Source organism: Styela clava, chromosome 15 (assembly GCF_964204865.1).
Source record: "Styela clava chromosome 15, kaStyClav1.hap1.2, whole genome shotgun sequence".
Classification (NCBI taxonomy): domain Eukaryota; kingdom Metazoa; phylum Chordata; class Ascidiacea; order Stolidobranchia; family Styelidae; genus Styela; species Styela clava.
Window position 1 is genome coordinate 18,502,922 of NC_135264.1, and position 27,854 is coordinate 18,530,775.

Sequence of the window (27,854 nt, forward strand, 5' to 3'; positions counted from 1 at the left end):
GTCTCACGGAATTTTACGAGATCAGCGAATTGGTTAGCATTACTCGTCAATGTAAATGGATTTTTGCATCTTATCTGCTAATTTTGACATTATGATGCTTATCTAACAATATTTTGAAGTGTTAATTGGAAATTAAATAAAAGTATTCGGTTTATGTGCTAAAAAAATTGACTCTTTGTAACAGAATATGACTTTTGTGATGGAACCGGCTGACAAAAAATTTGAATCCCACCACTGGTCGTATCGCTTCCTCCTGTCCGTACCAAAACAATTTTATTGCTGTTGCTATTTTATTGATGACTGTATTTTTGTTTGACGAAATAATAAATCTCTCTCCACTTTCTCGTGTGTGTTATATTTTTTGAACCGCGGGGGAGGATTATTTTTAATCTGCATCAAGTTTGATACGGGTTTGCACGAGTGAGTGGTTATGACGTCATTTATTTCGCTGGCAAAGGTCCGACGTGTCGCTCAGTTGTGGTTCCTGCTCGGTTGTTGGCTAGTTTATAAGTTTTTGGTACCGTAGGTTTTCCGATGGTTTAGAATTTAGATTCCTAGGACGTTTTAGAACATGTATGTATGTTTATATGCCTCCAAAATATAACAGTATCTGCATAATAATTAAACAGTAAAACAGAGACGGATACATGTTCAAGACCTGAAGACCTTACTGGCCTAAGACACAGATGTGCGACATGCACACCTACTAACAATTATAACAGCATTTTAGGACTACTACTTTATAATAGGACAACAGACATGAAATAGGTTATAGAAATAAAACTCTAGTAAAATACACAAGACAAGGAGATACGACACAACGACGATATGTACAATATACCGGTAGTCAGTTAGTTTATGGCTCGTCCATGTCCCAGTGTGAGAGAATGTATATTAGGTATGGGTCGCTAAAATGATATGGTTTTACAATGAATCTTACAAAACACGTCACAATTTGTTCCCCTTTTTCTCTCCCCCCCGGGATAAATATGTAAATCATATCCTATCCTTATTCCACAATCAAGTCTTCCAAGTCCATGCATCTGAGACACATCCTGACATCTGACACTCTCTCTGAGAGAGTAACCGACCCAAACAGTCAGAAGTTGTAATTTGCCATATGCAGATATGATTAAGGCATCTTATCGACTTTCCCCCGGGATAAATATGTAAATTCTATCATATATATATATATATATAGAGAGAGATATAGATAATAATTGATATAATTTACCTTTACAGAATCTATAGTAAATGCTGAGATTGGATAATACTTCAGTATAATATATAGCCTTAAACCTGGTATCTGTAAATATCGAAAACTTTTCAAATATAACTCGAATATACCTCACAATTCACGTTATTGAAAATACTTTACTGAAGCCGCCAATTCAAGATGGCGTACCAAACTTTTCAGCAGGAGTACATGCAGATTCCACCGGTGACGAGAGCTTATACGACAGCATGCGTTGTCACAACATTAGCAGTGGTGAGCACTCAAGGAATTTGTTGAGATTGCATTGCGAATAAACTCAGTTTTAGCACGAGGCTTATTTTTTTGCATTTGTTTTGGCATCACTGTAAATATTGTCTGTAATTGGGTATAGGTCATATAAGTTTTGGCCCATGGTGCAATAACCTTGCCCACCTGGTCTAAACTGACCTATTTGATCAGTTTTTTTTTCTGATTGATTTTCTTGATACAAATTTTTATTATTTCTCTCTTGGTTTAAGTTATATTTTTCAAATTGTAATTATTCAACATTTCCTGCTGTAGAACAACTAGTTATATCATCCGACATCTTCTGCTGCTTTTCTCACCCATTATGTTTACTAACACGATAGCTTGATAGTCTTTCTTGTTTTCCCTTCGGCAATTACGGTTAAAATATTGTATGGCATATTTTTTTTCAATTGCTTCCTTCCAATTAATAGTACAACGCTTCATGCACGATGAAAATAAAATTATATATTCTCGATGAAAATTCTTTTAATAGTCTTATCTAAATTATTTAAATGACACACCATTCCAACCAATTTAAAACTTTCTATGCAAATGTACTGTACAGTATTTAGAGTGTCTGTTGTACAATCAACTGAACTCACTTCGGTCAATTAGGACCCATCCCACACTGAAACGTAATGTCACATGAAAAAAAATTTAACGTTAGTATTTATGGGGAGTGTGGTCACCCAAGCATTTGTAGTTTTAAAAAAGCTATCGGTCATTGTAAATATTTATCTGTTTGTTACCTATTAATTTTTTTGAAAATACATTCTTTTCTTTTTTCAGCAACTTGAAGTGATCTCACCATTTCAAATCTATTTCAATCCTGATCTGATATTTCAACGTTACCAACTATGGCGTCTCATCACTAATTTTGTTTTCTTCGGAACTTTTGGATTTAATTTTTTATTTAATATGATATTTTTGTATCCTTTGTGAAGAGAGTTTTTTGTTTTGTAAAGTTAAGTTTTTTTGATATTTTTTTTATTTATGCTTGTTCACTTCTTTTGCTCTGAACAATGCTCTGAATCAGGGGTGTGCAACCTTTTTCGAAGGCGGGCCAAATATCAATAACCGGGTCGAACCGCGGGCCGCACCTACATTTCACACAGGCTTTCTATTAGTTGCAGGCACAAAATGGTGTCTTTTTGTTATTGATCTCTTGGTCCTTACAGAAATAATGAGTTAAGTTCTTAGAACTGTAATTTAAAGACATATATTGTTGCACCCAATTTAAACGAATTCAGTGAGAAATTTGCTGCTGGATTCTTCTCCCAACTACTTTTATCCAAATTTGCTTAAGGAAGTGATAGCAATTCGATGCGACGCCCATTTTAGAACAAAAATATATTACCGAAAAGTGCCATATTCGAAGCCATGACTTTTTCAAATGTGGGAAGTAACTTGATTGAGAAGTTTTCAGTAAAATGCGCCAAATTTCATTTCCAAATAATTTGCTGTCAAATCTTATTCTAGATTTGATTTAGACAACATCAACTGATAGGCTGGAACCAAAACTCATTTAGCTTTTTTATCTTTTAATATTAAAATTTTTCAAACTGCTATTCAGTTGCCTCCGCGGGCCTCACAATTTTCCCTTGCGGGCCGCATTTGGCCCGCGGGTCGCACTTTGCACACCCCTGCTCTAAATAAGCAACGACTGATATCCTACTGTATGTACGAAGTTGCTAATTTCAGGATTGCCATAATATTCTTGGTTTTGCATTGTCTATGCAATTTATTACACCATGAGTGGGTACTGCGACTTGTCTCTGAGCAAAGTTATGTCAATTACTGAAATACAAAGAACCCCCCAAACTATAGAATCATGGTGGCGCATTACCCGAAAATATGACTGACCTATGGTTACAAACAGCCTAATTGTGAGGTAGTCCATGTGTAGGTATAAGGATACTGCAATAACAATCTCTTCAGTTCTTCTTTCCAACATGGCCAGTAAATATTTCTTAATGGATGTTGTACAACAAAACAACTTGGCATAAGAATCCACACAGATGAACCTTTTCCTTAACCAACAACATTCTAACTATCCAGATACAGGTATTGCAGGATGTTGGAAGAAGGATCATTTCGTGGAAAAACCGGGGATTTTGTTTTCATGTTTATTCTGGGCGGATCTATTATGACAGTATCCTTTTAAAAATCTAGTTTGGTTTGGCGAACCGATCCCCGGGACCATGAGCGAAGGCTTCACTAACTACTATCCGCCATTGTCCGCCTTTAAAGTAAATTGATCATGATTTGTTCAATTCTTTATCCGTGGTGCATTAATTCTTTTACTTTTAGTTGTTGGTGGCTTTTTATTACTAAAAATGGAGCATAAAATAATAGGAGGAAGCTAAATGATTTTCATGTCTATTTGAGGAGGAAAACGAATGGAAACGAATGAAAACGAATGAGATGGCTCTATCATATCCTTAACTGTTTATGTAACATCCAGATAATTGCATGTTTTGCAAGCCTCGTATTCCTTGGTCAAGCTTTCACAATAATGTTGGTTTATGTCTGGAGTCGGAGGAATCCTTATGTTAGGATGAGTTTCTTTGGGATCCTAACTTTCAGGGTGAGTTGCTTCATACAGATCTGCTCGAAGTAAGGCCCTCTGAACTGAACGTGCAAAGTTCTTGGTGCCCCTTGGTGATCTCGGGGTCATAAAACTACTTTGTACCTGATCTTACTTGCCTAATGTGATCTCGATCGCATATTAAGCTTGCACCGGTTGTAATTCCACTTGCGCTTCATCTTATAATTACAATCTTATATAATCCAGTTATTAAATCTTTCAATGATGGGTTAGGTTAATAAAATACTGAAATATATACTGAGTTAACGCAACGGAAACTTCCCAGAATCTTTTGACCTTGCCTTTTCCATTTATTACATCCTGGGTGATGGGCATGGGATTAGATGCGATGCCAACATAGTCAAGTTAGTTATATCGCTAAAGCGCAGGCCTCATTTGATACAAGAAAGGCTTTTGGGTCTAAATATTTGTAGCCCCTGGTATATTTTCTTTGGCATTGCAGTTCAATTAAATCATTCTTATTTGTAACAGGCTCCGTTTCTTCCTTGGGTTTTGATCGGCTTCTCACTTCTACTCGGGAATCCCATTATAGTTGATGCAATTGGTAAGTACTTCATAAACCAGTGGTTTTCAACAAAATATTCCCCAAAAACGATTAAATTTTTTCTGAAGGAAAATTCTAGCCCCCCTGCATGGAAAATACCAAACTTGGCAGGTAGCTAAACTGACTGACCACTACTACCTTAGTTAGTTGCATATGCATATTGATGGATAAAACGCAAACTTTAGTATTTGAACTTCTATTACCCTGATGTAGAGCAACCTTGGTCAACAACCTGGGTGGGAAATGGATTTGAACCCAAATGCTCACTCATTAATAACTGTTACAATTTAAGATGAGTTCATAAAATAAAGGATACATTGTCTGCATTACTATGTATAGTTAGTCTCAAAACGAGCTTTTTTTTAAAATGCTGCAATCAGTTGTTTTGTTTTCCACATACTTGAACACTGCACATAACTATGTTTCCAGGAATTGCATGCGGTCACATTTACTATTTCCTTGAAGACGTTTTCCCACTTCAAGAACATGGATTCAAGATCCTTCACACACCTAAGATTTTGTAAGTATACACAGAGCTAAAAGTTGGTTCATAAGGAATGAAACCCTTTTCCAGGGGCTTAGCCAGAAATTTTCAATGGGTCTGACATTTCTATTTGACTAAAAGTGTTCCAAGCTACGACAAATTGCTATGTATGATACAGAAAGATGGTTTTATTTTTTTTACATTTCAAGGGGGGTTCGACTCCCAAAACCACCCCCTTGGCTATGCCACTGCCCTCTGCTACAAGGTTGGTGTATCCAGCTGAATCAGAGTTTTCAAACTGGGCCCGCAAACCTTCTAGGGGGCCAAGGAAGCAGTGCACTTCCGGCAATGAGTATAAGACTTCAACAGGACCATTTGCGATTATTAATTTAATTTGAGATAAATTGCCTGTGATTTATTTAATTCTTGAAATGCTGAACTGTAGTCGTGAAATGCATTTGATTTGTTATCTTACAAACAACTAATGGCAATCCATTTAACCCCATGTGGGAAGCCCATAAAAACCCACAGTGAGATCCAGTATAGAATCCCAATCCCAGACAAGAGTCTAACTCGAGAACTTATGGAAGTATTACCTTGAATAAATGGCAATGTAGACTATAGCCAAGTTTATATGTTTGAAATGCAAAGTTGAAGAGACAGCATGTTCAGAGTTACTTCCTATATTCATGTCTACCTTTCTTTCAGGAAATGGCTGTTTGATCCACCTGCAGATGCTGCCGCGTACGAGCCCCTCCCCGAACAAGATCGTCCTGGTGGGTTCGCCTGGGGCAATGTTGGTCTTGGAGGGGAGGAAGAAGAGCCCCAACAACGACAAGACCAGTAGTTGTTTAAAAATATTTTCGATTTAAACAAAAGTAGCAATGGTGCTAAAACATTGCAAAGTCATAACTCAACTGAATATTAAATAAGAGTCCCATATTTTTCCCGGCACAAGTCGACAAGATGACTTATTCGCTCCATCACCCTCTTGTGCCAGTCCCTACACACCCCTATCCCTAAATTATGAATAGTTGTATTTGAGTATCCAGAAAGTGGCGCTGATAGTCAGTCAAAACTCATTTTCTATAGGTTACAGCAAAATATCTACCATCCACTAAATTTGGGAACACAGTCCCCAGAATAAAAATCTGAGTAGCATACACCTGCACAGAATTTTATCGCTGTACTGGCAGAGATGCTTATGTGCATGTGTTTGAACAATCATGCAGAGTTCATCCTCATTTTTTGCAGTTATACCTGGCTTTTTATGAAATCTTTATGAAAAATCGACTGATATGGACATTCTGAGTTCCTAGTATCAAAAATTTTCTGGTATAAGCATCATTAGAACTTCATTCCTAGCTTAAATATGTTTAAACCTTTTTTTATTTATTTATTGTTTTAATTTTGCTCATCATTTGAGAAATAATACTCTAGCTATGGGTTTGTTATATTATCCAAACTGAGCTGCAACCTCACAATGTAGAAGTTTGGTGCATTGCGTCACGATAATCCCCCTCAACCTGAGTGGCTTTTAATTTAGAGTGAATATACGGGACACCTCGTTAAAATAAATTGGAGGTTTTGAAAGTTCTTTTTATTTGTTTTAAATATTTTGCAATTGAATTAGACTTCATCATTATTGCAAAGTTTAATTGAAGGTTGTGAACCTTGGTGTTCCAGAAGGTCATTTTCTATTTATGAATGTTATTGAATATTTATGGATTTGTTCCAATATTTTGAATGAACCGACATAAATACTAAACTATTTTAAACGGACAATCTATTGCTGCTTTCCAGTTGGGAAATGGCGATCGGGCCTATTATGTCCACTTACAGCAAACATTCATTCAGATATTATTTTTATACAGTTCTTATTACTTATCGATTTTAATCGGTAAGTATGTTGATAGATATTTGTCTGTCTGTTAGATGCACGCGATATCTCACGAAAGCGAGATTGAATCTGCTCCAGATTTAGTATGTGCTTTTATCATATGTCGGACCAGAAGCCTATTGATTTTGGATGAATTATGTCGTATAATTAGCGAGTTATCAATTAATTAGTGATGGGACGCAAGGTGTCACTATGGAGTAAGAGGGCTGTTTTGGGGATCCCCTGACTTTCGCTCGATAAGTCTTCGTCTCTGACCGATATTCTCGTTTGTTTCTTGCTGCTCAATAAAGGTGATATAATATAATTTTTGTGTATGTTTAGCATTTATCAGTGGAGAAGGGTAAAGCTCAACCAGTACCGTATTTTAGGGACATTGATGCGTGTTTCAAAATCTTTTTCTTTCAAAAATCTATTGTGCGCTTATAGTACGGTGCGCCATGTGTACGGACAATAATCCAGCCAATTTATCGTCAGTGCAGCTCCTGGTCAGTAAAATCTGGTAATCATATGCCGTCCAAAAAAAAAGCTCCATTGTTTCCACGTTGATGCCATCATTCAAGGTTTATTGTTACTTACCGATCTTGATCGGTAAGTACGTCGATAGGTATTTGTTTGTCTGTCTGTTAGATTGACGCGATATCTCACGAAAACAAGGTTAAATCATCTCCAAATTTTGCATGTGCATTCATCATATCTCGGACCAGAAGCCTATTGATTTTGGATCAATTATGTCGTATATTTAGCGAGTTAATAATTAATTGGTGATGTGACACTCGGTGTCGCTATGGAGTAGGAATTATTTACATATTTATCCCGGGGAGGGGAAAGTTGATAAGACGGTTTAATCGTATGGCGAACCACGGCCTCTCGTCCGGTCACCGGTCCAGGTAGGGTATGGAATTGGTTAGCCAGTTATTTGTTTTCGTAACTTTTGATCGATATGTCTTCGGTCTCCGTCCGGTATTCTCGTTTATTCATTGCTATGAATCAAAGCATTCACTTTGTATGTCACTTACACAATGGCTCGCACATGATAGAAATAGCTGAATGTGAAAGAGAGACGGATTAATTATCAATAATCAGTATTTTATTTTTCACTATTCTCAAAATAGGCACAGACATACAAATTGCAATAAATTAAATTATGAATAGGCCATATTTCAGGGTGAAAGCGACGCGTTAACAGACAATAATAACACAAGCAAGTAGATATGCACATTGTTAGTATTGTTTAAATTATTTTATATTTTTGATAAATATTATTATGTTTGTTTAATTTTGTATGTACAATATTTCATGCACGACGAAATAAATATCTGAATCTGAATTAGATCGGGCATTATGTCTCGCATTCTCTGTCTCATATTTGTTTATCTGCATTACACCAATATCTAAATTTCATTTCTATGAGTGAATTAGTGGTAATTCTTGGTCCAAAGAAAGGAGCACTTGCGAGAAGGCGTGGTTAGGTCCACAAATATTGGGTCGGAATAAATTTGCATAACGATGGATGCTTCGAGGCTAGAATATAATTTCCTTGTTCAGCAAACAGCAAAGTTTCCCAGAAAAATTCACCAAAATAGAAAAACGACAGTTTTTGGTGACATGAATTATGGAACGGGGCTTTTGATGTTTTTTCTTGGCAAGGCTTTTGTTTTTTTAGTTGCTTCGAAGTTGAATTTGCATAGTCTGAAGCGTAGTATAGGTACGTAATGTACGGTACGGTACCGGTACCTGCTTTGTGATGGTACTGTGGTAAGGTTCCGTCATCCAGTCATCGGGAATATCCAGGGATTTCACGTTCAGACGTTAAATGCCGGTGGTGATGGTGATGCTTTATGGGACTTGGTATTGTCATGATAATAATTTATGAGTAGACTATAATTGCTGAGCGGACTAAAACTAGGCACATGACAATTAGGCACTATTTTATGTTATCCCATTATGTAGTTATGATCACTTTTTAATGTGTGGCGTACGGTATCGTGTTAAGCAATAGGATAGGATTTACATATTTATCCCGGGGGAGAGAAAAGACGATAAGACGGCTTATCCGGCGGTGTGGCTCAACGGGCTAAGCGTTAGGAATACGGTCGCCACCGCACCTCCTGACCTCTAATTACTCTGCGTGGGTTCGCAGGTTCAAATCCCATGCAGGGATGGTTATGTGCGAGCGGATTGCTGGACTCCTCGCCGTCGTTGGGTGGTTCACGTAACCGCTGGTCGGTTACGGCTTCCTCCACCACCAAGTCCATGCTTCCGAAAACATAAAACAATATAACTAATCTCATACCCGACTTAGAATGGTACCGGTAACCGGACGAGAGGCCGTGGTTTGCCATATGGATAAGCTGTCTTATTTACTTTCCTCTCCCCCGGGATAAATATGTAAATCCTATCCTATATAGCAAACCACGGCCTCTCATCCGGTTACCATTCTAAGTCGGGTATGGAATTAGTTATATTGTTTGTTTTCGGAAGCATGGACTTGGTGGTGGAGGAAGTCGTAACCGACCAGCGGTTACGCTTAGCCCGTTGAGCCACACCGCAGCGCTTTCCCACCGCACCTCTGTTTCCTCTCCCCGGAATGAAAATGAAAATCCTATACTATCATAGAATTCTTTATTACAGTATTATTTTATGCAATATTTTCTCTCAGTTGTCTTGCAGTCTTGGAACATTAATCACCGTTTGAAGAAAATAATGCCAGAATGCCAACAGCAGCGAGCTGATTAGGTTAAAAATAGTCAAATTAAATGTTGAACATGCAAGATGCAATAACTAGGTTTAAGATAAATAATAGAAGGAGTACAAGAGTAGCACGCACTTGCTCATGACATACTCGCATCAGCTTGGCTTTTCAAAAAAGATCAAAATGGAATTTACCACCAATAAATGACCATGAAATATTTTTGTCATGGAAACGAAAAGATACTATATAAATTGATATTTGCTCGTCCAAGACTTTCCACTTTTACCAAATTGCCTACCCAAGTGCCCATGACTTGCCCACCAGTACGAATTCATCATTCTAAAAACAAAAGCATTAAACTCATGGCTGTATTTATCGGCAAATTAGTATGACAATATTTTCTTTACGTTCTTTCTATTAATGTTGAATATTTCCATCTTATTTTTCAAAGTGCATGAATAAGTGGCCAGCCTATGTGGCAATCAAGCATATGTGACTTAGTTTATATCATATTGTGATGTTTTTACAATATTATTTGGGTTGGACCTGAATCATTATGGCAGTAAAAGTTTTTTAAACTCTTCAAACAGAAATTCCTCAATCTCAATTCTAGTCCAATAAATATTTTTGCATGGTTATTTGCAATAGGGCCCCTTTCTCAAGACACAACATTTGTCATTTGTTACAACTTTAAATTTCTTTGGACATTCTTAGACTTAAACATAAATTTATTAAGACGAATGTGATGGTCTTGGACCTTGAATGAAGAAAACATCGCCAGAATGTCCGGAGTGGTGAGTTTTTTTCTGTTGAATCGCATTTTATCGTAATGATGACTTTTTAGTATTGCATTTTTTGAGATTGCATCAAAAATGAGAGATGCCATATGTATCCTTATGAAGGAAGACTTCAAATCTTGAGTCTCCATCGCGCCCTTTGACCAGACCGGATTCCATGGCAGGCACACGCCCGAGGGCATTAGCGCTCTGCAAAATGCACGCATGGTCACCCAGAATGGAGCAAGATGTTCCTCTCATTTTCTCGCCTAAACGATCCCGATATGAGGGAGTTTGCTAGCAGTACTCTTCAGTAGTTTTTTATAATCGGTGCAGATGTCATTTTAAGCGATCATAACTATACTTTGGCAAGCTCTATGACGTGAATGTGACATGGTAGTGACGTTATTTTTGGATGGCGTAGTCTGTTGGGGGTTAGGATTGTAATGTGAAAAAATTGTAACTACACGAGACAAGGGACATGGGATTTTTTTTATTCTAGAAAACTTGATAAGGCTTGGTGTGATTCGTTTTCCATGATTTTCAAAAGTTGAATAAGTCTGTTTTAATCTGCCAGTCGAATAAGAATTGCTCAAAATAGCGTCTTCTGTTTTTGCATCCTTCAGTATGGGATGAAATTTTATACTCACCAATTTGTATCTTGAAATTTACAATTTTTATTTTGTTATTTTCAGGCCCAAAAGCAGGACTCAGCTCCATCATATGAGAACCATGAGATTTTCGTGAGTAGATTTCTTTGCTTCAGGTTTGAAAACTGGATGATTTGCATATTACAAAAAGCCAATGACTACTTGCAAACAGCTTGACTACTTAAGAAACAGGCTTAACAGTGTGGCACATCGTGCTTAGCGTTGGGAATACGTCTGCAACCGTATCTCTGATTACCTATGTGGGTTCGCAGGTTCGAAACTGTGGGCAATAATTTTGTGGGAGAGAGCTGCTGCACTCCTTGCTGCTGTGGGGTGGTTCACGTAACTGCTGATCGGTTTCTTCCACTATCAAGTCCATGCATCTCAAACCGAATAACTGACTTCCTAATCCCAATTGGAAAACATTTGGGTACTACAAAATGAAGATGGATTTTAACCCGTTTGTTTGATATATTTCAGCATCTCAGTATCGGAATGACCTGTATCGGAGCATATGATTTCAAGTCGACCAACAAAGGGGATTTACCTTTCAAGAAGGGAGAAATTTTGAACATAACACAGGTGAGATTGGGAGTTTATTTTGTTAATGGTATTCTTGATGACAAAATAATTTAGTTAACAAATATTTAGTCAAAGAAACTTGATATGTATAATTAGATTTTGCTTTATTTATTCATAGAGAAAGTTTGCTTAAGTTTTTTGTGCCAACTTGGCTAAGTGTTAGTGGTTGTTAAAGACAATGACTAGTGATTTTGTTGGTTTGCAAGTAAATATAGGGAGCCATCCTGTTGTTCTGGAGTAGTGATCAGCAAACTTTATGTTAGCCCTTATATGCACATTCACGCTAACATGTGGGCCTGATTAATTTCTAGAGCCCAAACGATATATCGGCCAACTGATATATCTGGCCGGTATTGCGCTTTGTTTAAAATCTTTTTGTTGGAGCGGAACTCCAGTGTGACATTTCCCCAAGGAACCCATGTTCGGTTCTAGTTTCATTATCTTTTACTGTCTGAATTGTAAACTATAAATATATAATAGCAAACCTGATACTGGCAAAACAAAATGATCTTTATTGAAGTTAAATAAGCATGGCAAAATAATTGGGTATTTTGTTATTTCTAACAATATGCATAAACTTGTGGAACCCTTAGACTGCAGCAGAACCTTGGTTGAAAACTACTGATTTGGAGCATTCAAGGCTACTGTCAAAGTAGAATCCAATAGCATTTAAATAACACTTGCTGATTTTCTGTGATTTTTTTACTGTCTTGAACAAGTTCGGGGACTAGCCAAGTGACTCTCGTAGTATTTGTACCTGAAATTATGGCCTATCCCTAACCTGGTACACATACCACGTTTTGGTGTCTGCCATCTTGGTTCACATACTTCAGGAGTACCTGCGTGATTTTCTGTCATTTTTCCGACTGTCTTGAACAGGCTTGAACTCACATTGCTTCAATCCCGCTGATTACAAGTCTTACATTTCCCCCTGGCTTGCAATGTTAATAACCACTTAATTGATCACTGTATTTTGTTCTCAGTTAACTCGGGATCCGAACTGGTACAAAGCAAAGAATGCAGCCGGGCAGCAGGGAATGATTCCTTCCAATTATGTCGTTAAACATCAATCTAATGATAAAGCCTTGAAAGAAATGTAAGTGTGATCCTACCATGTTTATTGTATTCTATGGACCATAAGGCACACTTTGAATCTATTCTTCTCAAAAATAGATTGATCGCCATAAAAGCCGGTGCGCCTAATGTATGGATCAGATTGCATACACTCAAAATCAGTACGAGTACCAGTTGCGTCTGATAACTCGATACGACTTATGTATGAATAAAAACCCAGTCTATGCAATTTATTGACAGTGCGCCTTATGGTCCATGAAATGCGATACATCTGGCCTACTACATAGGACTTAATTTGATGGTTTGGCATTGGGACTATGTTGGAATCGCAGGTCAAATGTCAAGGTCCAAATTGAGTGCGCACCACCTCACCCAGAATGTTATAATGAGGAGAGATTACAGTTAATGAGAGTAGCTCCTCACTCATCATCGGCTGCATACTATGCTTTGTTTGTGCCGCAGGTTATCTGTATTCGAAAATCATCATTGAAACAAGGGGTCCAGTTGTTGGGTCCAGTCACTGATGGCCAACACTGAATGATCAATCAATTTCTATACAGTGCTTATTCACACCTTTGCTCAAATACAAGCAGCCCTGATTGCTAGCGTTATGTAAGGAACATCTATTATTGGAAAGGCCGGGAGATTTCGGATTCGTCGTTGCTTTACAAATTTATTGTGATGTGACATGTGACCTTTGCCCAAGATATGTGGCTCGCGATGCCAACACAGTTGATTCTAAAGTTTTTTTACCACTTGGCCGTCACGCTCACTTTTTGTATGAAAAGCTAGTCCGAATTGTTTGCCACCAAATGTTTAGCTTTCTCTTTCCAGTTGAAGTAGTCGATATTCACTTATTCAATTTTCTTCCAGAGCCTCCAACCAGAAATCCAGAGCACCTCCACCACCTTCTCAGAATGTAAGTTTCATTTACTAATATTTCTAATTTTATTATCCTGAATTTTCACCCTTGTTGTCTTGTTATTGTATATAATTTTCTTTAAATTAAAACGGTTTTGTCATTGTAGATAAACAAACGAATAAACACATAAAAAAGAGAATATCTGGGTGAATAGAGGGTGATTAAGGACGGGGGCACACTCATCGTTGAACAATCTAATGAATCTTCAGCGCTTTGTCTTCTTGACCAATATTGTTGGCACAGGAGACACAAGAGTAACCCCAGCGTATTGACTTTGTTACTGTTTCCTTGGTTTTTCAACCTTGGATTCTGTTAGAACCAAAATTTACCATGTAATACTTATTTTTGTTCTTCATTATATTATTCATTTAATATTTCAGGCCCATAAAGAAGTGAAACTACATGCAATGCCGTGAGTCATTTATATTTAGTCTCGACTATTCGAGCATTTTTTTTATACATTAATGTTTGTTATTGACAAACCATAAAAGCGATATTTTTCAAAAATTTTTTTTGATAAATGTGATGAGATGTGCAAGCCTAGAAGTTGAAAAAGACTTGGGTCTCGGGTTCAAATCCCATATCCACCATCTCACCCAGGTTGTGATGAATTGGGAGGCAATGGTTTTCAAACTATAGTAGCTCCTCAAATTGCAGTGACTGCTTGTTCAGGGCCTTGTTAGGAGCGAAAGGTGTGGAATGACGTCATGAAAAAATTTGTCATAATTTTTAGGGATGCGACAAGATTCGATTTGCGCTCGATTCATGGCCGAATGTCGTAATTTGATACTCGGATTCGGCCCGTGCCTTTGATGATTTTACCCGAGTCCGGGACATCATACTAATTTAAACTAATTTAAACCAGCCGTTAAGCAAAAGATTGCACCGCAAGCAATAGTGTTTATGTGCAACGTTTTGAATTACATAGTCTTATCTTACAAAATGTTTAATTTACGGCCAATATACGCGAACAACAGCATCACTTTAGGTATTTATTTCGGAGCTATGTAAAAGTATTGGACTCAGGACTTGAACACGAGTCCAGCGCAAATACTCAGGATTCGGCCGAACCTTTTTGGATTCGTCGCATTCCTAATAATTTTGGATTTCTCAACCTCCTTGTGTCTAGCAAAATGATTTGTGCACTCGGCAAAGTGAAAGTGTACATTGGGGACAATCAAGTCAAACTGTAGCAGACATTGAGTAAACATTGCCTTGTTGACATTGTCACTGGTTCTCAGTAATCAATGACGTCAGTTTCTTCATGATTTATCCTCTGAAGGTTGGAGGTGGTTTTTAACCATTTTTGAAGCCTGATTTGTTTTACTTTTGCATTTGATTTTGAGCTATGTATTCAGCCCTTCTCTTTATATAGGCTTTGTAAGCATTTTTTCAACTTTATTATTCTAAGTGACAAACCTGTAGTTGAAAATGTTCCTTTAGAGCCAACCTTTTCGAAGCCAAGGGCTACTTTCTGAGTACAGATTGAGCTGAGGGCTACCAGTTCAACGCACAGTTCTAAAAAGTCAATTTGCTCAATAACACTTACATTTTCTAACTGAGTGTTTTTCAAATTGATTTTAAATTGACCCCCATAAAATCCTAGGAAACCGCACTGTACCTGCTTTTTTTTTTACAAACGCCCTGCATATGCCTAAGACTAAATGAACTTAACAGTTGTACTATCAAATGTTACATTTACAAACTTATTTAACAAATTATGAATAACTTTTTTTCAACTAGGAGCAAACCAAAATCAAACAATCTGATGTAAGGGTCTCCACCAATGCGTTGTACTCAGGCGTGTAACCTGACACCGTAACTCTGAGCGAGTCTTGCAGATTTTCGTCAGTGAGGCGTGTTCCGCGTTTGTTTTTGGTGAAGTTCATGTCAAAAAATGTTGATTCATAAAGATGGGTTGAACCAAACACTGGTCTCGTAAAATCTTGTTTGATTTAAAGCGCAATCTTTTTCTGCACGTACTGCGCTGGTCAGTGGATAGTTAGCGTGGTAGATTGTGTGAGAAGATGTGAAATATCTCCCCACTTTGCCGTCGCTACAATCGCCTCGCAAATGAGACATTCGCAGGCTGTTTTAACGATGGTAAAAATAAATCCACCTTCCATTCATCGTGAAAATGTTAGGTTTTCTTTGGAATAAATAATCATATTATTGTTGTTCCACAGACCAACGGACAAAAAAAAAACGCGTGCTAGTAGAAAGTGACATCTGTGTGATGTCATAATTGGAATAATATTAAATGGCCCATCACATCGCTGAGGTCAAATACAAATCAAATTGATCATTACAATAATTAATAAAGTGATGTAGCTTACTCATGAGCGCCGTTATTAGGCTTATTTCGGAACAGACCTGCAGGCGACTCATGTGGTCTTCACGGACGACTTGGTGCCCGCGGGCAACGGGTTAGTGACCCCTGCTTTAGAGAATTCATTTGTTTCGAATTTGGGTTTCATTTCGAGCCTTGCAATTTATGTGTAAGTTATTGATAGCAAATTACATAGGCTGTCATCGTTACTTATTGACGTCGTTAATAATTATTCAATCGAATTAATTTTTATGTGTTTTTTATTGAACCTGACCCAATTTAGTATATACATACTCGAAAATTTTATTTTGGAATATCCTGGGATATTCATGACTTTATTGCCATATTGCACCAACTATTATGCACCCATATAAACAAATTCACACTCAAGAAATCCAACCAATGCTTTCACATTTTGTTATTCCAGAGTTGAATATTTAGAATAGCATGACTCTCTCATATCGACCTGGTGCTATTTCATAATCAAAATTGTTACCTTTAGGTGTTCTACCTCATTGGTAGCTCCAAATTATGAATGAATTTAAAATTGGTTTGATGTTACATATTTTAAAATACTGTATTCAGAATAGCGAATTGTTTGTGTCATTCTTGAGTTAGCAGCTCATTTGTTATTTTAATTATAGTCTGCGTGACCATATTGATTCTATTTAAACCTAGTTCCTTAATAAGGAATATCAAGTGACTCAGTTCGGCTATAACTAGTGAGTCATACAGGTTTTTGTTAATATTAGAACGACAGTTGCTTGATATCAAGGAGGCAAAATAGCAAACTCAATCAACATGCGTTATATCTATCCTATCATAGTTGAGATTGAATCTAAACTTAAGATCATTCCCGAGTTGAGCCAACTGTAAACTAATTATTATGAGTCCCTGTTAGTGATAATCTCCCTCCTCCGCACAACAAAACCACCCACCAGGCCGAGTCATAGTTATTTGTTTTTGCTATTCATATGTCATCTATGAGTGTTCCTAGGCTTATTAATGTTGAATAGCAGAATGTCGGACTGGATTTGCCGAAATCGAATAACCTGATATTCTTATGATATTTCTGAGCTGGGGGTCAGTTTAAAAAAAACTCTGATATTAGCATTTTGGATGTTTGTATATATTGTTTGCTGCCACATGTGTTTGTTTTACTATGAATGAGCCTTGTAGCTGCAGGTATTGGCCTTCTATTCATTGCCATGGGGAAGTATAGACATTTGAAACAGTTGCTTAACTGAATCATTTGCATCTTACCAGTTCTGCATGCTTTACTATATCGAGCTTGATATTAACTTTCTATTGTAGATGGTTCCATGGTAAAATATCCCGAATGCAAGCAGAAGAACTGCTGAAACCTCGGCGTGATGGTTTGTTCTTGTTGCGGGAATCCACCAACTACCAGGGCGACTATACATTGTGTGTCTGTTTCGAAAGCCAGGTCGAACATTACAGAATTATTTTCAAAGATAATAAAGTAACCATAGATGAAGAAGAATACTTTGAGAATCTGACGCATCTCGTTGAGGTTAGTAGTATCATGTGCAATGGGATAGAGCCAATTCTGATTCATTCTTTTCTGCCTATTTTTTTCTCGCAGCTCACAATAACTATTTTCTGTTTCTTGTATAACTTCAAAGGATTGCTGAGGCTACCACTAACTCACACTGACTTTAGTACAGTTCAAACAGTTTGTGCACTTAGGTATATATTGTGTCTATAAATATGTAATTCAATACTACTGAACAATATTAGCAAAGTCACACCGAATACGAAATAATATTTTTGTATTTCCTCTCCAGTTAGGAAATACTGATGCTTTCAGCAAATTTGCAACTCTTCTATCTGCTTTCTTTATAACTTTGCTTTGTTAAATCTTGAGTTAGTTTTCCTATTTTGTTTCCAGCATTATGAAGGTGACGCAGACGGTCTTGTATGTGAGCTGAGGGAGCCTTTGAAAAAGCAAGGAGGTTTGGATTTCTCTGTGGACACAGAAGATTTCAGGAAATGTGAGAATTTGCAACTTTGTGAATTTTGTTTCATTGTTTGCCAGGGATTTCCAAACAAACAAAATATTTGAATTGATTTATAATAAATCAAAGTTTAAATTCTGGATTTTAGGAGTTAATTTGATATAAATTCTTGATGTACAATTTTTTCTTAAAGCCACAAAAAAATATACTTTGTTATGCTTAAGCTTGCTTTGTGCGAATCGCACTTTTCTCTCAGCTTTTGATTTGCCAGATTTAATAATTTTATGTTCTATAAGAAGTGATTGTTCAAGTTTGAAATCACATGATTGCTTTTCTAGAGCCTTATAGCAAATCTTCCTAAAACTTTTCAGCTGGATGGGAAATTCCATCTTGTGAGCTTCACCTTGGGAGTGTCCTCGGGAAGGGAGAGTTTGGTGACGTTTACGAGGGAACTTACAAAGGTCAAAAGGTCGCTGTCAAATCTGTGAAAGACAAATCAAAAGCGGCTCAAGCTTTCTTAGCTGAAGCATCTGTAATGACGTGAGTACGGGGAGGCTATGTCTGCATTTTCTGGTGCACCTCTCACAAAAACAACCCTGATCATTTGGAACGTATCCTAAAGAAAACATAACTTTTGTACAAACCGTCTAGATCAGGGTTTCCCGAACTAGGGTCCGTGGACCTCTGGGGATCCGTGATGACTGAACACGGGGTCTGCAACGATATGAAACGAGTCTGAAGCCTATACATTTTGCCGTTGTTATCGTTACTGTTACTGTTACTGCAAGGAAGGGGCATGAAACGAAATTCGGTTAATTGTGTGACACTGTAGTTATAAACACAATTAAATTAGGTCCATATGTTCAATCAGTACCAACATTTCGGATATCGGGTAGCAAATAGATCAGAGTATTTTAACTTCAATATGTATTGAATCAGACTTTCATGATTTTTATTTTGTCAACGGAAACATTACCCTTTCTCGTTGGTTAGGCACAGAAATTGATACGGAAAAGTAGGGCTACTCAACTGGCCGGACCTTTAGCACATCCGGACCTTTTAGGCATTTGATTCGGACCGCGCCTAATTCTTTATTTTGGATCATTAGTCCTACTTGTGGAGTTTTATTTTATAAAATGACTTTTATTGTTTTGAATATATATGAAAAGAACTATAACGCCATAATAAACAATCTTGATTAGCTAATAACCATAAGCTGGTCGAGGAAGTGTGCGTTCAAGAATGCAGAAATATAATTTCTGAAAACTCCGGACCCAAATAATTTTGAAGTTTTGTATGCGGTTCTTCGGTAAAAATAGTTGAATAGCCCCGTGATATAGGATGGGGGTCCGTCAAAAATAAAATTCACAAACAGGGATCCGCGGCCCAATAAGTTTGGGAAACTCTGGTCTAGATTACTGAAACTTGAGTTCAATCGAACACAAACAGAAGTTTAAGTGTTTTCCCCTTTCTCTCAGTAGAAATAACGAGATATATTGGTTTTGTTTTCGGGTTCACCCTGTATGTGTGATATTTGTTAAGTCAAACAAGTTAGAAATATTAGTTACTTATGGACTGAAACAATGGAGCAAAGCATTTTGGTACCTTGTGCTCTGTAACTTTTATTTTTCCAGCAAACTAAACCACAAGAACCTGGTCCGACTGCTTGGTGTCGTAATTCCAAAGAGAATGTCAAACGATCCGATCTACGTTGTTCTAGAATTCATGACGAAGGGAGCGTTGCTGGAATATCTGAGGTCAAGAGGTCGTGCTCTCCTATCTCAAGCGGATTTGATTGGTTTTGCTCGGTGGGTTCGAAATTTATTTTGAGTCGGCGGTTCCCAAGCTTTTTTGTATATATTCCTCCATTTGCCTAGTTCGGACTCCTCCCTCACTTTGTGTTAAATTCTCTTGTTTGTCAATTTTTAATGAATCCAGGTTCTTGAACTCATGTTCATGTCCATAAATATGTTTTCAATAATACCTAAACTATATTGTAGCTTCATGTGAATAAGTTTTGTATTTCCCAGCGATGTAGCATGCGGGATGGCGTATTTAGAAGAAAAGAAACTCGTTCATCGCGATCTGGCAGCTCGAAACATTCTTGTATCAGAAGATGGAAGCGCAAAGGTGTCGGATTTTGGGCTTGCCAGAGATGAGCAGGCGAATTTACAAGGAGGAAAGTTTCCTGTGAAATGGACTGCACCTGAGGCCCTCAAGCAATCAGTGAGTAGAAATTACAGCCAGAGTTAGGATTTTATTTGTAACCTGAAGAAAGGAAGGATATGATTTACATATTTATTCTAGAGAGAGGAAGGTTGATAAGACGGTTCACTCATAAGGCGTACCAACGCTTCTCGTTCCGTTACCAGTCCATGGTAGATATGGGGCTAGTTGGCCAGGTATTCGTTTCAGATGCATGGACTTTATGGTGGAGGAAGCATGAGCTACGGTGGCGAAGAATCCAGCAATCTTTTCGCACATAATTATCTCTGCATGGGATGCGAACATGTACAGGGTAATCAGAGGTACGGTGCCAAGCATATTCCTAATGGCTAGCATGATGCACCACACTGCTGATCCTGAGGTAGCAGGCAGGACGCAGTGGTACTCAAATTTTCATGATTTCTTTGCAAAGACTCGCTGGTGGCTCTGCTTTTTCGTATAAAGACCTTGTTTTGTTTCTTAGAGAAATTTCCATTTAATTTCTCATGTTCCTTATTAAAAAGTCAAGAATTGAAAAACAAATGCGTTACAATTAAAGAATTAAATAAATCAGTCAGTCTACTTCAAATTAATGGAGTCTCAGCAAATGGTACCTAGTTGAAGGACTTTTCTTGTGATCACCAAAGAATCTCCTGTGGGCCGCTAGGGGGCTGGCAGCCTAGTTTAGGAAACCCGGTAGATGCCGAACAAAAAATTGGGACAAATTTTGAGTGGAAAAATGAGATGGATGGTTTCTTGTTTGACTGATCAGATTTATACATTCATGCTTTGTTTCAGAAATTTTCAAATAAATCAGACGTGTGGAGCTACGGTGTCATGCTGTGGGAGATCTGGTCGTTTGGGAGAGTTCCGTATCCCAGAGTGGTGAGTATTATGAACGTATACAAATCCTGCAGTGAAAGACTGATTCGTTGCAATAGAAATAAAAAGAAAGGTTTGAAATAATCCATGAATTTTTTCAGTTCATTCAATTTTCATCTCTTCGCTGGCAAGCACTCCACTCAATTCAAGCAGTTAATTTGAAAATAAATAGATTTCTTAGGATTATCACTTGGATTGAACACATTGATTTATTTCCTATTCAGGACATTGGGCCTTTTTAGGAGTACCATTTGCCCCACTCTATCCGAACCGTATTGCTTTATTTACTTATTCAATTTCTAATTTCAGCCTCTCAAGGATGTTTTGAGCAAAGTCATGGATGGATATCGCATGGACAAGCCGGACCGGTGCCCGGAGGAAATTTATTGTCTCATGAAGAAATGTTGGGACATCAACCCCGACACCAGAATTTCATTTGTGGAAGTCATAGCTGAATTAGACAAAATCAAGAAAGGCCCTTTAACCCAGTCATGACCGATGGTGACCTGAAAATTTGGCCCAATGTGACCTCATAAAGTCATGAGCCGCTCTAGATTTTATGAAATTCCATTTGAGATTATGAACTTTAGTTACCCATGTTTTTGCCTCGCATTATAAGATCATGTACCTGTTACAATGAACTATAGTAACCTAACACCCAGAAACTGTCTTCAAGTGAACCCTGATTTAGGGTCAAATCAGGTCACAGGTTTGGAACAGCGTAACCCATGGCTGTCAGGTCCGCTTATCTCCCAGGGAAAGAGCATATATGTTCTTAATAATGGTTACCTACCCATTTCCTACTCCTTAATTGCTTATTCTCATTAATTTTAATCACCAGTGAGTAGCTAGCCAAACTTTTCTTCTGCCCAGGGTGAGTTTCTCATAGTGACTGATGTCCCTTATGCATAACTTCAAATACAATTCTGGGGATGAGAAAATTATAGATATTGTTATACACAAGAATGAAAAGCATGTGTAATACCTCGAACTCTACGTTCGGATCTGCTGCTACATCTTGCTGTTCCTATGGCCCCTACCTGACTGGGCATTTGGGAATGCCATGAACTTTATTGAACCCATCATTGACCTATAGTAACCCCACATTATTGACCAAATCATATGAATCTATATTATTAACATTTCTTGTCATAATGTCTATTAATCATTTTTTTCTGTAATTTTATTATAATTATTATTTTTTGTGGGGGTGCACATCAATCCGAAAGCATTCACTTCAAGATGTGAAAACTATAGGAATGAGCATTTTTCATTACCAGTTTTTTCAAACTGAAAGTTGTTAGCCTTCTTAGATGTGGTTAGCACTATGGCTTTTTAATACTAGTTTTTCCGAAGCAAGGAGCTCAGCCTCCAACTAAAAGTGGAAAGAATATTTACAAAAATTTTAAATGCGGCCGCTGAACGGCTGAATGCTATATAGTTCTCTTATTTTCATTTGAACATAATTCTTTGTTCTTGAGGTGCAATTGTTAGAAAAATTTTGATGTTTTAAACATGGCTGAAGCCTACGTTTAAGATTTATCTAGTAATAATGTAATTGTTCCATATAATGAAATAACTTTGTGTGATTATGCCATTTTATCATGTTTTATTAACAATTGATTTTGTTTTGTGTGTTTGTTGTGGGCAGCTTTGATTTTGCTAGGAGAATCGAATTTTCCCAAAATCCTAATTAGGACTGATTACTTGAAATATATATTGATCCTAATTAGGACTGATTACTCAAAATTTTTATTACGGCTTCCTCCACCATCAAGCCCATGTATCTGTAACAAATAACTGAATAACTAATCCCATACTCGACATGGACTATTTACTGTATAAGAATTTCCTCTCCCTCTGGTTAATATGTAAATGCTATCCTGTATTAATATGTATCAATATTTTATTTGTTAGAGTAGCGTGTACCCTAACTAACTACCTTTATCATTGCAAGAATAGATATGGTTGAGTGTTTTAGAAAGTCTCAACTCCAGTTGTTCTCATTGACCTCCTTACAAAGAGTCTAAACACTCCATGGCCCCCGTTTTCTTTCAAATTACCTAGTTTTGCTTCGATAGCTTTCCCATTGAACTGTGTTTACTAATAATATGTTTTTGTTGAAAGACTTGTCAAAGCATTGCTTGAAAATTAATCTTTCATAGTGGCAACCTGTAGATTTGTTTCTCAGAACCAAATTTTTTCATGAAAGAGATTTTCTTATAAAATCTTTCACTTCCCAAATCGTCTGTTGGAGTAAACGGAATAGTCGCGATAATTCTCACACATCAGTGACTGACTTACCTGAGACTAGTTCACAGTGGAAAACGCCTCATGAAAAGACTCTGTACTACTTATGTTTGAATAATTCTGGCAACTCACAGTTCTTTCATGAAGAACCACTTCTAGGGAGTCAAAGGCCCTTTATGGGGAACTTACCCTAGAATATTCTGTTCTGTTTTAACTCTTGTGTATCCTGTCTCATGCCGCAATCAATTATCTGATCACACTGCAAGCAATAACACTTCTATGGCGTTGTTGTTTTTGTCATTTATATATTTAGCCAAACATGCGTTTTAAAGCATTATAGCAGGGCTCCTCAACCTGACCAGGGTAAAAACGAGAATCAATATCTGTTACACGAATAAGCTATCGCTTTCATTTTAAAGCAAAATGACTTGTATAGATTTCAATATTGTTGCGATTGTAATGCCTCGTGAGTCTCAACACAGAGATGACCGTCTGTTTTTTTTGTAAAACTTTGCTTTTGTTTTGTTTCGCCTCTAACTTACTAAACTAATCAATCCCTAACAATTCAACAATGATATTAATTCTGCCATGGCCCTCCTCGCCAAACACAAACTTCGGGAGGGTTGAGATTACCGTTGGATTTGCAGAAGGGGTGGATAAAGGTTGAGAACCCCAGAGTTGTTGTCCTTTGACCACATTCCTTTTCATATGCAATGCTGTGGCAATCTGGAATTCCAGCCCGAAACAATTTCTAAGAAAAAATATTTTTGATTGCTAAACTTTTTATTGGAATAATCTGGCGAATATTGCTCCAAACATTGATGTTTAAAAGCATATATTTCTTCGATATTTTTAAATTCAAACTTTCGCACTTTTGTCCCAATACCCTCTATATCAGTTTGATTCGGGTTGAATTTGACACACGTTTAGATGCAATTTTCGATTGGATAATTCACAATCAGACAACAACCTGCAAGTGATGTGACCGAGGACTATTATGCCTCCCATATTAAGTATATATTTGCTGGGCCAAGCTTCCTATTTATATGCCCAAATATTTTATGTGTGATGTTGCTGGCACAATATCTTAATTATTATTCAGCGACCGTAAATAAATGTTCATCATATATGATCTGCCGGACTGAAAGTGAGTACGTGAGGTGGGAGGAGTCTGGGAAATAACATAAGAGGTGGAAATAATCAGGAAAGTGTGAACATGGGGAGAAAGGAGTCTGTAGGTGAATACACTAGGTGGTAGGAATCTGGGAAAATAATATGGGAAGAGTCTGGAAAATCAATAAGGGAGGCGGGAATTCAAGAATTCTTAATTTCTCTTACTCGGGATATATATGTAAATCCTATCTCAATAAATGACGAAGGTGAAGATTCAGTCCATGGGTGTGCAAAAAGTTTTGCCGGAAGGCTATATTATAACCAATTTCAGGCATCTCGCTGGGCATAACGAAATACCGTAAGTTAGTAATTAAGGCAGTGACAAGAGCAAAGAACATTATGTACTTTAACCATGTGAGCGCCTTTTTTAACACAAATTGTCAGATTATGATTTTATGCTTGATGCAAAAATTCTGAGTCACAAGGGCCACATAAAATTGTTTCAAATCGCGAAAATATTTGTCACGGAACCACAAAATCTACTCACGTGACTTTTCGGGTTGGGTGCCTCTTCTCGGTAAAGTAGTTGCCAGATTGATATTGGGGGGTTTAGCGCTATGAAATTATTTAAAGCTAAGTCTGTAAGTTTACAGTTATTCAGTTATTTATGCATTTTGCTGAATACAGACTACCGGTATGAGTTATCAGTCTGTAATTACAGAATTAAGTGGATCAGCCTTATTCATTATCTGCCAAATTAACAAATAGCTCGCTTTTTTACCTCTGTGTTTTTCAGCTCAATCTAGTCTTAAAAGCTACAGAACTGAGAGAAACAATGGCTTACCAGTATAACCAGCCTGGAGGTTATCAGCAGCAGCAAGGGTACCAGCAGCAGAACTATCACCCCCAGCAAGGTTACCAAGCACCTGGTGGTTATGGCCAACCTCCCCCTCACCAACAAATCCCTGGAGTTGATTTATGGGGAATTTTCACTCGTGTAGATCGAGATAGGAGCGGTCAGATCTCGACAAGAGAGCTTCAAGAAGCTTTGTCTAACGGAACTTGGCAGCCATTCAACCCCGAGACAGTTCGGTTGATGATTGGAATGTTCGACACTGACCACAGCGGTTCAATTAATTTTCAAGAGTTTGCAGGATTGTGGAAATACGTCACAGATTGGCAGAATACGTTTAAAAGTTACGATCGAGATAATTCTGGATCGATTGATAAAAGGGAATTACAAACTGCATTGACTTCGTTTGGATACAGGTAAGTCGAGATTGAGTGTTTCATTGCAAATTACTGGTTTGGCCGGGAACAGAGGGTAGGGTGGTGGGGTCTGGTATAGTTTAGTACCACATCCACTTTTAGTTGGCCTGGCTCAACAATTTTTGCATATGTCAATCCTAACCCCCACCTGACTACGTCACCGAAAAATTATGTCATTCCGACGTCACAGTGGCATAATAAGGCTCACCGAAGTATGCGGATGGTCGTACAAAACGCGCAGACGATAACCCGAAATCGAGCAAGCTATTTTTCTTGTTGCAACGATCACGATAGGAGAGAGATTGTCGGCTTTAGCAAGTTCTTATCGGCGGCGCAGATGCCATTTCGGGCGATCGTAATTATACTTTGGCAATCCCTATGACGTGATGGTGACGTCGTAGTGACGTAATTTTTGTTTGGCATAGTCAGGTGAGGGTTAGGAATAACATATGCTAAAAACGTTTTGCTACGCCCACTGGAAGTACTTGTGGTACTAAACTATACTAGACCCGGGTGGTGCAGCCAGTCTGCGAACCCCTATAAAAAATAAACTAATATTTCTAATCAGTTAACTCGTCTAAATATAAACAAAGCACCGCATCGTTTAACTTATGATTTTGACTTCCAGTCTCCATGACAGCTGTTTGAAAATAATAATAAAGAAATACATCTGGTTTTGTATGGCATTTGTTATTGCTTGGTATGGCAAATATCTGTGGTGATTATGTAGGTTAAATACAAGATTATTATTTTCAAACAAATCCTAAGGCGACAGAATCATAACTCGAATTGTCTCACGGTAGGATGACGAACCTGTGAACCACTGATAAGAGCAGATGGTTATTAGATGTAACGCAGTAAATATTTGGGCCCAGGACTAGAGAGTCGGAATCAGACTTTGATTGAATTGAAGTCAAGCCGGGGTTGTTTTTTTATAAATTCCCTTGAGACAAATGAGACAAAAGTTTTGGCATCCAAATTTTAGGCTTCTAATTCTGATTTTCATTCCAGATTGTCGGATAGATTCTACGACCTGTTGGTCAGAAAGTTTGATCGTCAGGGCCGAGGAACGATTGCATTCGATGATTTCATCCAGTGCTGCGTCGTTCTGCAAACTTTAACAAAGTCCTTCAGTGCTAAAGATACCAGCAGAAACGGGATGATTCAAGTATCGTACGAAGAATTTCTCTCCATGGTGTTCAGTGTTAGGTCATAACTCAAAACCTTTAATTGATATGTATCCACCTATTATTGTATTAGTTTACCGAATGTCCAATTTCTGGGAATCCTAGTTCTTCTTAATTCGAGAAAATATTATTTTCATTTCTGTGATGAATAATTATATTGAGGACATTGATTCAATACTGCAGGTTTATTCAACAAGACAATCAGACAGGTGTTTCACGCCGTATTATTCGCCTTTTCCATGTGGTGAAACCTGGCGACCCTTATTTTGAATACCTTGTTTGTTGGGGTTAGAAATAAATTGAACAGAATTCAAACTTTCATAAAATTTCACTCCGATTTGTCATGGTTCTCAAACTTTCATGCCCTTCTGAAGTCTTCAACACTTTTCCAACTCTCACAAAAATAACAAGTTTGGTTTTTAATAACATGTTTTCATTGACCATGTTACCCATGTATAATAATAAAAAAAACAAGAACTGCATCACAGGCAATTTACTTCAAATGAATGTATTGCTAATGATATCTGATTAGCGGTTCTACTCTCTGGGCCCCTAGGGTCGATGGCCTAGTTTGAGAAACCATGCCATGGACTTTATTTATCTGAAAAAGAACATTTATGAAAGTTGGTTTTTAACATTTCCATTCAATTCATTATGCAGTGGAATTGTTAGATTTTTAGAGAAACATTTTGATGTGAATGTTTATTCATCCAAGTCTAAATTATTGCAAATTTATTCGGTACAATGTTATGTATTTATATTCACTTCATAGTGAGTTCATGTAGCCTTGCTTTGAACAAACATCAAAGACCATGTGTCAGAAATGAATAACTGGTTGTAATAATAATGTTCACGTACACAACATGGACTTGGAATGGGACGAGAGGCCCCAGTTATCAATATG

The 27,854-nt window shown here is 37.5% G+C and overlaps 3 protein-coding genes across 3 annotated transcripts; all 3 read left to right on the top strand.

The window, feature by feature from the left end:
- Positions 1-1,246: 1,246 nt before the first annotated feature.
- Positions 1,247-6,925, top strand: LOC120334052 (derlin-2-like). Its single transcript, XM_039401507.2, has 7 exons — positions 1,247-1,489; positions 2,294-2,433; positions 3,563-3,656; positions 3,969-4,091; positions 4,584-4,656; positions 5,086-5,176; positions 5,849-6,925. The coding sequence occupies exons 1-7, from the start codon at positions 1,397-1,399 to the stop codon at positions 5,985-5,987; spliced, it is 753 nt and encodes a 250-aa protein (XP_039257441.1). The 5' UTR covers positions 1,247-1,396; the 3' UTR covers positions 5,988-6,925.
- A 3,487-nt stretch (positions 6,926-10,412) lies between these two features.
- Positions 10,413-24,513, top strand: LOC120334042 (tyrosine-protein kinase CSK-like). The gene is made up of 13 exons (XM_039401496.2): positions 10,413-10,526; positions 11,204-11,251; positions 11,639-11,740; positions 12,724-12,836; positions 13,688-13,733; positions 14,117-14,148; positions 17,380-17,599; positions 17,978-18,080; positions 18,416-18,584; positions 19,679-19,852; positions 20,075-20,270; positions 21,048-21,134; positions 21,441-24,513. The coding sequence occupies exons 1-13, from the start codon at positions 10,515-10,517 to the stop codon at positions 21,624-21,626; spliced, it is 1,488 nt and encodes a 495-aa protein (XP_039257430.1). The 5' UTR covers positions 10,413-10,514; the 3' UTR covers positions 21,627-24,513.
- A 697-nt stretch (positions 24,514-25,210) lies between these two features.
- LOC120334053 (programmed cell death protein 6-like) lies at positions 25,211-27,396 on the top strand. The gene is made up of 2 exons (XM_039401508.2): positions 25,211-25,763; positions 26,775-27,396. Exons 1-2 carry the CDS (start codon positions 25,330-25,332, stop codon positions 26,977-26,979), a joined length of 639 nt encoding a protein of 212 aa, XP_039257442.1. The 5' UTR covers positions 25,211-25,329; the 3' UTR covers positions 26,980-27,396.
- Positions 27,397-27,854: the final 458 nt, after the last annotated feature.